Source organism: Cynocephalus volans, chromosome 9 (assembly GCF_027409185.1).
Source record: "Cynocephalus volans isolate mCynVol1 chromosome 9, mCynVol1.pri, whole genome shotgun sequence".
Classification (NCBI taxonomy): domain Eukaryota; kingdom Metazoa; phylum Chordata; class Mammalia; order Dermoptera; family Cynocephalidae; genus Cynocephalus; species Cynocephalus volans.
In genome coordinates, this window is record NC_084468.1 from 67,868,081 (window position 1) to 67,881,210 (window position 13,130).

General features: G+C 37.6%; 1 protein-coding gene across 1 annotated transcript in view; it reads right to left on the reverse strand.

The window, feature by feature from the left end:
- NAA11 (N-alpha-acetyltransferase 11, NatA catalytic subunit) overlaps window positions 1-13,130 on the reverse strand; it is a 53,623-nt gene that overhangs the window by 16,582 nt on the left and 23,911 nt on the right. The window contains exon 3 of the mRNA XM_063107458.1: window positions 11,558-11,879. Coding sequence (XP_062963528.1) covers window positions 11,558-11,879 — 322 coding nt within the window. The remainder of the gene's footprint in view (window positions 1-11,557; window positions 11,880-13,130) is intronic.

Consider the following 13,130-nt stretch of genomic DNA (forward strand, 5'->3'; position numbering starts at 1 on the left):
CATTTTTATCTCCTTCACAAGCTCCCTTTTTTAAAGTAGAAATTCCAAATATGGGTTCAGTGACACACCATCTGCTGAGTCCATTACTAGATTTTAAGCACAGCTCATGTGCCAAGCTGCTAAGGTTTTAGCCTGTGACTCATCAGCTCTTTGGACTCATTGCCTTGTAATCTCCCTTTGGTCTCCCCCCTACACTTGAGGAACAGAAATATAGGGTGGAAAAGAATCTAGTTGTGAAAACTACACTCAAACAATTAGCCAGTGTTCGTGGAGGGCACACACTAATTTTCCTAAGTCAGTGATGGGGAAGAAAGAGAAGTTTATTTACATATTGTTAAATAAGGGGAGGAACAAGGCAACACAAAATGAATTTTGACAAGTTGAAAAAGGAAATGTTTATAAACACATGTAAAGGAAAACTAGAAACTAACCATTCCTGATTAGGATTAATTTTACTTAATCTTTGAAATTTCTAATATTTACTAGGAAAGACCCCTTTCTTCTATTTACATCTGATGGCTTTTTCAAATCACTCTCTATGGTCCTTTTACCCAGTTTCTTATAAAGAAATCAAACATTACTTGATCTAGTTGAAAATACACACAAGAGTACACAAACTGTGTATTCCCAGAAAACTATAGATCACAATTTAAATTTCACATTTAAATGTAAGTATCTGTAAGCATTTTAGTGTATCTGAAAATAAAAATGAAGCTAAACGAACAGCCTAAAACCTCTACAAAAAAACTGTTGGAATTGATAAATGATTTCAGCACAGTAGCAGGATACAAAATCAACACACAAAAATCAGTAGCATTTCTTTTCTCCAATAGTGAACATGCAGAACGAGAAATCAAGAAAGCCTGCCCATTTACAATAGCCACCAAAAAAATAAAATACTTAGGAATTGAGTTAACCAAGGAGCTGAAAAATCTCTATAATGAGAACTACAAACCACTGCTGAGAGAAATTAGAGAGGATACAAGAAGATGGAAAGATATCCCATGCTCTTGGATTGGAAGAATCAACATAGTGAAAATGTCCATACTACCCAAAGTGATATACAAATTCAATGCAATCCCCATCAAAATTCCAAAGACATTTTTCTCAGAAATGGAAAAAACTATCCAGACATTTCTATGGAACAATAAAAGACCACGCATAGCCAAAGCAATGCTGAGCAAAAAAAATAAAGCTGGAGGCATAACACTACCTGACTTTAAGCTATACTACAAAGCTATAATAACCAAAACAGTATGGTACTGGCATAAAAACAGACACACTGACCAATGGAATAGAATAGAGAATCCAGAAATCAACCCACACACTTACTGCCATCTGATCTTTGACAAAGGCACCAACCCTATTCACTGGGGAAGGGACTGCCTCTTCAGCAAATGGTGCTGGGATAACTGGATATCCATATGCAGGAGAATGAAACTAGATCCATACCTCTCACCGTATACTAAAATCAACTCAAAATGGATTAAGGATTTAAATATACACCCTGAAACAATAAAACTTCTTAAAGAAAACATAGGAGAAACACTTCAGGAAATAGGACTGGACACAGACTTCATGAATACGACCCCAAAAGCACGGGCAACCAAAGGAAAAATAAACAAATGGGATTATATCAAACTAAAAAGCTTCTGCACAGCAAAAGAAACAATTAACAGAGTTAAAAGACAACCAACAGAGTGGGAGAAAATATTTGCAAAATATACATCTGACAAAGGATTAATATCCAGAATATATAAGGAACTCAAACAACTTTACAAGAAGAAAACAAGCAACCCAATTAAAAAATGGGCAAAAGAGCTAAGTAGGCATTTCTCTAAGGAAGATATACAAATGGCCAACAGACATATGAAAAAATGCTCAACATCACTCAGCATCCGGGAAAAGCAAATCAAAACCACACTGAGATACCATCTAACCCCAGTTAGGATGGCTAAAATCCAAAAGACCCTGAACGATAAATGCTGGCGAGGTTGCAGAGAAAAAGGAACTCTCATACATTGTTGGTGGGACTGCAAAATGGTGCAGCCTCTATGGAAAATGGTATGGAGGTTCCTCAAACAATTGCAGATAGATCTACCATACGACCCAGCTATCCCACTGTTGGGAATATACCCAGAGGAATGGAAATCATCAAGTCGAAGGTATACCTGTTCCCCAATGTTCATTGCAGCACTCTTTACAATAGCCAAGAGTTGGAACCAGCCCAAATGTCCATCATCAGATGAGTGGATACGGAAAATGTGGTACATCTACACAATGGAATACTACTCAGCTACAAAAACGAATGAAATACTGCCATTTGCAACAACATGGATGGACCTCGAGAGAATTACATTAAGTGAAACAAGTCAGGCACAGAAAGAGAAATACCACATGTTCTCACTTATTGGTGGGAGCTAAAAATTAATATATAAATTCACACACACACACAAACACACATACACACACACAAAACCGGGGGGCGGGGGGGGAAGAAGATATAACAACCACAATTACTTGAAGTTGATACGACAAGCAAACAGAAAGGACATTGCTGGGGGGGGAGGGGGGAAGGGAGAAGGGAGGGAGGTTTTGGTGATGGGGAGCAATAATCAGCCACAATGTATATTGACAAAATAAAATTTAAAAAATAAAATAAAAATAAATAAATAAAATAAATAAATAAATAAATAAATAAATAAAATTTCTGGCAAAGATGCAAAAAAAAAAAAAAAATGAAGCTAAAAAAGGAAAAATTGTGATACCTCACACTATATTGCTTTCAGTGACGTGCATGTTGTAGGTTCTTAATAAATATTTGCTGTGTGAATAAATTGCTTTCCATTACCAAAGCTACATTTGGGATTATAAAGGGGCTCAGAAAGAATATAGTAGACAAGGTTTGAAATAGGGTTTTAATGTATATCAAGCATCTGACTCCAGGTACGTCTTTGATTTTGACATAATCCAAATGCTTGACTGTAAATCAAATAGGCCTACCAGTGCATCTTCTCCTGTGGAAGGGGCTCAAAAGGTGTAATGAAAAAGAAGAGGTGATGTTGGAACTTGCTTTCTGGGTGCATGCTTTGCCTTTCCCGTACTGAGTGAGCTGTAGCATAAGGTGTGAAATTAGGACAAATGTTCCAAGTACTAGAAAGTGAGTATTTTATTTAACTCCATCTTGCTCAGGAAATCTGTTTCAGGATTACAGGCTTTCAGGAGAGATTGGTGACTAAGTGATGTTCAGGTTGATAAACAGAGACAAGAAAACTATGTGATCATTGACAATGAAAGCCAAAATAAATGCTGACACACAGGAGCAGCTTTGAGAATGATGCTCGCAACAGTAATTTAGAGTTTAGTTTCAGACACGTAAGAAAGGACCCTTCAATAAGGGTAAACTCTTAGGAGTTTGTTTGTTGCCCCAAACTCTAATATCCCTAATGTTAAACACTGGGAATGTATATTACTCCAATTTTCCAGGTTTTCTGGATAAACTCAAAGTTTGCAAGAATCAAGAAAGAGGCAGCCCAGTCAGAAAAGGTGGAGCAAGAGAGAAAATGTTTGAAATGCTACACATTCTATGAGTAGTATAAATAATCATCAGTTGCAAAAGATCTTCTTGTTCAATCAAAAAAAGACAGCTTAGAAAACCTAGGTAGTCAAGGATAAAGTATTAGGCTTTTCATAATGTTTTCTATCTCCATCTCCATCACTGGTAAAGTAATGCAGAACAGATTGAATTATTACAACCTATTCCTCTGAGAGATAACAGGTTTTTAAATTATTGGATTAGATGAAGCCTCTAGTAGCTTGTATTCAGTCTTGAGTTGAGCAAATATTAATAGTTGGATTCTTAAAAGCCACTTTAAAAAAAAACATTTCTTTTTTTGCTATTTGAAATGTCTTTTCTTCACCTAACCAAAATTCTTCCTTCTGAAATGAATTCATTTCGTGTAATTCTATGGGGAAGCAGAAGTAGCTGACATACACTGAACACTTTGTTTTATGGCAGGAATTCTTTTGCGTGCCTTAGCTTACTTAATCGTCATAATAATGTTATGAGGAATGTTATCAATTATCCCCGTTTTACAGAGTAGAAAACTAAGGCACAAGGAAGGTAAGTGACTTGCCCAGGGTTATACGTCTTATAAGCTATGGAGCCAGGCTTCAACTCCGGGAAGCCATACGTTTAACCAATAAGCCATTCCTGGGCAGAGAGGACAATGTATTGTTCATCTTTGTGTTCTTACACCTAACCCAGTGCCTAGTACACTTAGTAGCCACTTGCAAAATATTTGTAAAATGAAATGTTTGTAAAACAAAACACTTAATAAGCTCTAAAATGTACCTCTCTTCATTTCTGTTTTCATTTCTGCAGCCAGATCCACATTTTGTCCCTTCTTATCTGGATAAGAGCTCCTCATTAATTTCCACATTCAGTCTTCAATTGATACCAGTTCCAAGTACAGTTTTGAACTTTTCATTCCCTTGGCTCAGAAACCCACCATGGATCTCCATTACTTCTGAACTCTTGTGTCTGGCATTCAAGGCTCTCTATTCGTTATCCGAGCCCATCTTAGTTCTCATTTCCCAGAGCCCTGTACACACATTCAGCATGCCAAGTTGTACTACTCAGTGTTGTCACAGCATGCCCTGTAATTTAACATTTATCTCCATCCATAGACTGATGAATGTTTTTTCCTTGCTGCTGTATGCTCCTGAGATTCTCACCTTCATCTAATCCCTGTCTACGACTGAGGTTATTGATTCTTCCAGGCTCAAGTCAGACGTTGAAACTTTAATAACATGTTCTTTGCTGATTTCACTTGATTATATTTCCTTCCTCTTTGATACTCAAATAGTACTTTACCACATTCTGCTTTATATTAAATGCCTTTGTCTTTTTCTTCTTACTAGATTGTAAAACTCATGAGAAAAAGGATCTTACTCATATTTATTAAGAACTGACAATTGAACACACAAGAAAATCCATGGATGCACTATCAGTTTATCACCAAGTATTAAAAACTATCCTTTTTCTATGAGGCCTATTTTGATAAAACTTGCTACCACAGAATCATTAAACTTTATAGCAGGAAGGGACTCTTGCAATGGTTTCATTTACCTGCCTTCTTTTACCAATAAGTAAACAGATATGTAAAAGTTAAGAGACTTTCTGAATGCTGATGCCTAATCTTCATGATGACTTATGTTCAATCCTGAGTCTTTTCCTCCACATCATGCTGCCATATCATATTTCTGAAAGATGAAGAAATTTGATAACAACAAGATCAAGGATTTTGGAAGTTTACAGATGGCCTCAGGCTATCTTTTTATAGACTCTTCAATGATTTGTCTGACAGAAAGAAGCTAAAAAGGGTGGTAAGTGTATTAAGGCCCCAGTGTTGTAACTATGGTTTGACTTTTTAATTAATCTCTGACTAATGGTTTTTATAGAGATTGGTTATAAAAAATCACTTGCTTGAATTGAATCTTGGCTTATACTTTATCTTTTTTTTATATTCATTGTGTATCAGTTGACACTTCAACCTCCCTCTCCCCAAACAAACAAATAACAGCCAAAACAAAAACTGTCAGATATTTTGGATAGATGTTATTTCCCAATTTATGGATAAAGAATCTGAAAGGAAGCAACTCTGACAATATTGGGATCATGGCCTTAGCCAGGTCAGTAGCCAGGAGGAATCTGCTCTCACATTGTGGATACCAGGGCATTGCGCTTCCTCGAGAGGGTAACTCTAACCTCTTCATGTGACTCTGCAACATGCTGGGAATAATTTTATTAGCAATGGAGGCTGCAAGTGACAGGTGCTGTGAAGTCTGAAGTCAGTACTGTAGAAGCACCACTATCAACGAGCTGTGGCCTTATTCAGCTTGGTTTTCTATTCCCTTTCCGGTGATGGAGATGTCATGCTTTAATATGTTTGGTTATGCTACTAATGGCAATCTGTTGTACCTTCTCAAAAGAGACATTGATGCCCATAGAAGCAAGTGTTTCTAAGCACTAAAATGTAGAACTGTTTTGAGAAGTTGTGATGATGATGTGGAATGACATTGAGAACTGCTTCTTCTGAAGGATGTAGGCAAATGATTTTCCTAAGGTGCGGTGCATAATCCCTGCCTGCATTTGTGTATGGGAAGAATGAAATTTACAATTAAATTTGGTTTTCTACCTTGTCATATATTTCAACACATGGTTCAACCCAAAGAGCATTTTGCTGACTATTTCAAGTGAAAATACAAACTTCTTTTTTTTTTTTCCCCTTAATTTTATTTTGTCGATATACAATGTGGTTGATTACTGTGGCCAATTACCAAAACCCCCCTCCCTCTCCCCCCACCCACCCAACAATGTCCTTTCTGTTTGCTTGTCGTATCAACTTCAAGAAATTGTAGTTGTTGTGTCTTCTCCCCCACCCCCGGTTTTTTTTGTGTGTGTGTGAATTGATTTATTTATTTTTAGCTCCCACCAATAAGTGAGAACATGTGGTATTTCTCTTTCTGTGCCTGACTCGTTTCACTTAATATAATTCTCTCAAGGTCCATCCATGTTGTTGCAAATGGCAGTATTTCATTCGTTTTTATAGCTGAGTAGTATTCCATTGTGTAGATGTACCACATTTTCTGTATCCACTCATCTGATGATGGACATTTGGGCTGGTTCCAACTCTTGGCTATTGTAAAGAGTGCTGCAATGAACATTGGGGAACAGGTATACCTTCGACTTGATGATTTCCATTCCTCTGGGAATATTCCCAACAGTGGGATGGCTGGGTTGTATGGTAGATCTATCTGCATTTGTTTGAGGAACCTCCATACCATTTTCCATAGAGGCTGCACCATTTTGCAGTCCCACCAACAATGTATGAGAGTTCCTTTTTCTCCGCAACCTCGCCAGCATTTATCGTTCAGAGTCTTTTGGATTTTAGCCATCCTAACTGGGGTGAGATGGTATCTCAGTGTGGTTTTGATTTGCATTTCCCGGATGCTGAGTGATGTTGAGCATTTTTTCATATGTCTGTTGGCCATTTGTACATCTTCCTTAGAGAAATGCCTACTTAGCTCTTTTGCCCATTTTTTAATTGGGTTGCTTGTTTTCTTCTTGTAAAGTTGTTTGAGTTCCTTATATATTCTGGATATTAATCCTTTGTCAGATGTATATTTTGCAAATATTTTCTCCCACTCTGTTGGTTGTCTTTTAACTCTGTTAATTGTTTCTTTTGCTGTGCAGAAGCTTTTTAGTTTGATATAATCCCATTTGTTTATTTTTCCTTTGGTTGCCCGTGCTTTTGGGGTCGTATTCATGAAGTCTGTGTCCAGTCATATTTCCTGAAGTGTTTCTCCTATGTTTTCTTTAAGAAGTTTTATTGTTTCAGGGTGTATATTTAAATCCTTAATCCATTTTGAGTTGATTTTAGTATATGGTGAGAGGTATGGGTCTAGTTTCATTCTCCTGCATGTGGATATCCAGTTATCCCAGCACCATTTGCTGAAGAGGCAGTCCCTTCCCCAGTGAATAGGCTTGGTGTCTTTGTCAAAGATCAGATGGAAGTAAGTGTGTAGGTTGATTTCTGGATTCGCTATTCTATTCCATTGACCAGTGTGTCTGTTTTAATGCCAGTACCATACTGTTTTGGTTATAATAGCTTTGTGGTATAGCTTAAAGTCGGGTAGTGTTATGCCTCCAGCTTTATTTTTTTTGCTCAGCCTTGCTTTGGCTATGTGTGGTCTTTTATTATTCCATATAAATGTCTGGATAGTTTTTTCCATTTCTGAGAAAAATGTCTTTGGAATTTTGATGGGGATTGCATTGAATTTGTATATCACTTTGGGTAGTATGGACATTTTCACTATGTTGATTCTTCCAATCCAAGAGCATGGGATATCTTTCCATCTTCTTGTATCCTCTCTAATTTCTCTCAGCAGTGGTTTTTAGTTCACCTCCTTGGTTAACTCAATTCCTAAGTATTTTATTTTTTTGGTGGCTATTGTAAATGGGCAGGCTTTCTTGATTTCTCGTTCTGCATGTTCCCTATTGGAGAAAAGAAATGCTACTGATTTTTGTGTGTTGATTTTGTATCCTGCTACTGTGCTGAAATCATTTATCAATTCCAGCAGTTTTTTTGTATAGGTTTTAGGCTGTTCGATATATAGGATCATGTCATCTGCAAACAGGGACAGTTTGACTTCATCTTTTCCAATCTGGATGCCCTGTATTTCCTTCTCTTCTCTGATTGCTCTGGCTAGTACTTCCAACACTATGTTGAATAGGAGTGGTGAGAGTGGGCATCCTTGTCTAGTTCCTGTTCTTAAAGGAAAAGCTTTCAGCTTTTCCCCATTCAGGATGATATTGGCAGTGGGTTTGTCATATATGGCTTTAATTATGTTGAGATACTTTCCCTCTATACCTAACTTATAGAGGGTCTTTGTCATGAATGAGTGCTGAACTTTATCAAATGCTTTTTCAGCATCTATAGATATGATCATATGGTCCTTGTGTTTGAGTTTATTAATATGGTGTATCACATTTATTGATTTGCGTATGTTGAACCAACCTTGCATCCCTGGGATGAATCCCATTTGATCGTGGTGAATAATTTTACGTATGTGTTGCTGTATTCTGTTTGCTAGTATTTTAGTGAGGATTTTTGCATCTATATTCATCAAGGATATCGGCCTGTAGTTTTTTTTTTTTTTTTTTGGTTATATCTTTACCTGGCTTTGGCATCAGGATGATGTTTGCTTTATAGAATGAGTTTGGGAGATTTGTGTCCGTTTCAATCTTTTGGAATAGTTTGTAAAGAATCGGTGTCAATTCCTGTTTGAATGTTTGGTAAAATTCTGCTGTGAATCCATTTGGTCCTGGGCTTTTCTTTGTTGGGAGCCTTCTGATAACAGCTTCAGTCTCCTTTATTGTTATTGGTCTGTTCAAATTTTCTACGTCTTCATGGTTCATTTTTGGGAGCTTGCGTGTGTCCAGAAATTTATCCATTTCCTCCAGATTTTCAAATTTGTTGGCGTATAGTTGTTTATAGTAGTCTTGAATGATTCCTTGTATTTCAGATGAATCAGTTGTAATATCACGTTTTTCATTTCTAATTTTTGTTATTTGAGTCTTCTCTCTTCTTTTTAGTTAGCCATGCTAATGGTTTGTCAATTTTATTTATCTTTTCAAAAAACCAACTTTTTGATTCATTGATCTTTTGAATTGTTTTTTTGGTCTCAATTTCATTCAGTTCTTCTCTGATCTTAATGATTTCTTTCCATCTGCTAACTTTAGGTTTGCATTGTTCTTGTTTTTCTAGATCTTTAAGGTGAAGTGTTAGGTTGTTCACTTGCCGTCTTTCCATTCTTCTGAGGTGAGCATTTAATGCAATAAATTTGCCCCTTAATACTGCTTTTGCAGTATCCCACAGGTTTTGGTATGATGTATCATTATTTTCATTAGTTTCAATAAATTTTTTGATTTCCTGCTTGATTTCTTCTTGGACCCATATGTCATTAAGTAGAATGCTGTTTAATTTCCATGTGTTTGTATAGTTTCCAGAGTTTCGTTTGTTATTAATTTCTAGTTTTAATCCATTGTGGCCTGAGAAAATACATGGGATAATTCCAATTCTTTTGAATTTGTTGAGACTTGATTTGTGACCTAATATGTGATCTATCTTGGAGAATGATCCATGTGCTGATGAGAAGAATGAATATTCTGAGGTTGTTGGGTGGAATGTTCTGTAGATATCTGCCAAGTCCAATTCATCTAGAGTATTGTTTAGATCTTGTGTTTCTCTGCTGATTCTTTGCCTAGATGATCTGTCCAGTATTGACAGTGGGGTGTTCAGGTCCCCTGCTATTATGGTATTAGTGTCTATTTCCTTCTTTAGGTCTAATAGAGTTTGTTTTATAAATCTGGCTGCTCCAATATTGGGTGCGTACATATTTATGATTGTTATGTCTTCTTGATGGATCAGTCCTTTTATCATTATATATTGTCCCTCATTGTCTCTTTTTATGGTTTTTAGTTTAAAGTCTTCTTTGTCAGATAGCTACTCCAGCTCGTTTTTCTTTTCTGTTTGCATGATAAATCTTTTTCCATCCTTTCACTCTTAGTGTATGTGAGTCTTTTTGGGTGAGGTGGTTCTCTTGTAGGCAGCATATAGTTGGGTCCTCCTTTTTAATCCAGTCAGCCAATCTGTGTCTTTTGATTGGAGAATTTAAGCCTTTTCCCTTAAGAGTTGTTATTGAAATGTGTTGATTTATTCCTAGCATTTTATTGATTGTTGTTTGGTTGTCTTAGGTGTCTTTTGTTCCTTGCTTTCTGATTTACTGTTTGTTTTCTGTGTTTGTTGATTCCTTAGGTTGTAGATAGCCTTTTTGTTTGTTTTTTTTCTCTTCATGAATGCCATTTTTATTATACTAGTGGGTTTATATTTTTCTTGGTTTTTTATGGCAGTGGTAGTTATTTTTCAGGAATCAAACCCAGTACTCCCTTCAGAATTTCTTATAAGGGTGGTTGTGTGGTAGTGAACTCCCGCAGTTATTGTTTGTCTGAGAAATATACTATTTGCCATTCATTTTGGAAGGATACCCTTACAGGGTAGCGTATTCTTGGCTGACAATCTCTGTCTTTTAGTATTTTGAATATATCATCCCATTCCTTTCTGGCTTTTAGGGTTTGTGATGAAAAGTCTGATGTTAGCCTGATTGGGGCTCCCTTATAGGTGATTTGATGCTTCTCTCTTGCAGCTTTTAAGATTCTCTCTTTGTCTCTTAGTTTTGCCAGTTTGACTATAACATGTCTTGGAGAAGACCTTTTTGAGTTGAATACATTTGGAGATCGTTGAGTTTCCTGGATCTGAAGATCTGTGATTTTTCCTATACCTGGGAAGTTTTCTGCCACTATTTTGTTGAATATGTTTTCAATGGACTCTCCATTTTCCTCCCCTTCTGGAATACCCATGACTCGGATATTTGAGCACTTAAGGTTGTCTGATTTCTCTCTCAGATTTTTTCAATGCCTTTGATTCTTTTTTCTTTTTTTTTTTTTTCTGCTTATGTTATTCAAACAGCCCATCTTCAAGTTCAGAGGTTCTCTCTTCAACTTCGACAAGCCTGCTGGTTAAACTCTCCGTTGTGTTTTTTATTTCACGGAATAACTTCTTCAGTTCTGCAAGTTCTGCTACATTTTTTTTCAGGGCATTGATTTCCTTGTACATTTCCTCTTTCAGGTCCTGTATACTTTTCCTCATTTCATCATGATGTCTAGCTGAGTTTTCTTGTATCTCATTCAGTTTCCTTAGAATTATCACTCGAAATTCCTTGTCAGTCATTTCAAGGGCTTCTTGTTCTATAGGATCTAGATCTTGGGATTTATTATCTTTTGGTGGTGTACTTTCTTAATTTTTCGTATTTCTGGTATCTTTTCTTTGATGTTTATTCATTGTGGCAGGGGTTTTCACAGACCACAGATCAGATGAAATGAGCTGAGTATCTTCTGTTCCACTGGGCAGTCTGATGAACACAGCAGGCAGACCGGCTCTCTTAGGGCGATTTGGTGGGAGCAGTTGGCTGGTAAATGTCCTTTAGTCAGGCCAGGTCCCGAGGAGGAGTTGGGTGGGAGGGTGTGCAAATGCAGTCCTTGGGGTCCTGCGGCTTTGGCTTGAGGAGATATTGTTGGGGCGCCTGGGTCTGGAGGGCTCTGATGTTCGGGTGAGGAGGGGCCGCCACTGCCGCCACCACTGCTGCCGCCACTGCCGGGTGAGGAGGCTATACCAGTGCTATTGCTGCTGCTGCTACCACCGCCACCGCAGCAGCCGCTCCGGTCCTGGGTCCGGTTCCTGCTGCAGCCGCTGAGCCTTTCATGGCAATATCCAAAAGTCTTTATCTCAAACAATTTTTGATTCTCCAACTCACTTTCTGAGGCTAGGAAGTCCAAAGTCCATCTGGTGGTGGCAACAGTGACCCAGGTGTCTCACGATTCTAGGACAGCTGCATCTGGCATGGGCCTCAGGCTGCTTCTACTCATGGCGGAAAAACAGTAGGCAGCTGGTGGGTACAAGCAGATCACATGGCGAAAGGAAGCAAGAGTGAAAATCCAAACTTCTCATACTGATGTTCAAGGAATTCCCACAATCTAGCCTACCTATCCTGCCACTTCTGCCCTGTCTTCCCTTCACAGGTCACCTGCTCCAGTCAACATAGGCTGCTCACTGTGCTTACAACATGCGGGTTCAACAAAACTCGAATAAACCAACATTTGTTAAATGTCCACCATATGCTTGGAATTTTGCTCGGAACTATAGAAAAAAGGAGGAGGAGATGGCATTTTTCTGTCTTTAAATAGTTGGAAGTCTAGTGTGAAAGACAAGCAAGTACATAAATTAATTTGATATGAAATAGAGTGGGAAGTGGAGAAGACAAAGTGTTGAAAAGTAAATTTTAAAAAGTGCTAAAAAAGTAAATATGAGAACGTCAAAAGAGTTTGTTTAATTGAGTGTGTATCTGTCTGTCTGTCTGTGTGTTTGTTTAACACAGTGGGAGTTCCTAAAATGTTTTGAATAGGAAATGAATGATCAGGACATGGGGTGGGCATTATGAAGGGTAAACTGGAGAGACAGATATTAAAATTAGGGAAGCCATACTTTAAGTAAGTTGTAATAGCAGATCATGTTGAGTGTGGTAAGGGTCTAAAAGGCAACACTGATAGTAGAAGTGAGATGAAAGGGATGAATTCCAATAACATTGCAATAGGAATGCCGCTATATTATAATGGTTAAGCGTGTAAATCCAGAGTCAGACACAGCTTTGCATCCTGTCTCTGCCATTGATAATCTTTTTCACCTTAAATAATAAATTGAGCTATGTATCAGAATCCTCATCTATAAAATGGAGATTATTCTGGCATCCCACTCAGAAGTGTGTTTTCAGTTCATATGAAATAATCCAGTAAAATAGGTTAAAAATACTCCTGCACAGAGTGATGGTAAAGACTGTGTACTATGGAAAAACAGAAGAGCTCCACCCTGAGGACTAGCGAGCACCAGAGCTCCATCTTGCTCAGGAACAAAGCAGGAAGTAGTGACTCTGTGTACCATTATATGATACAA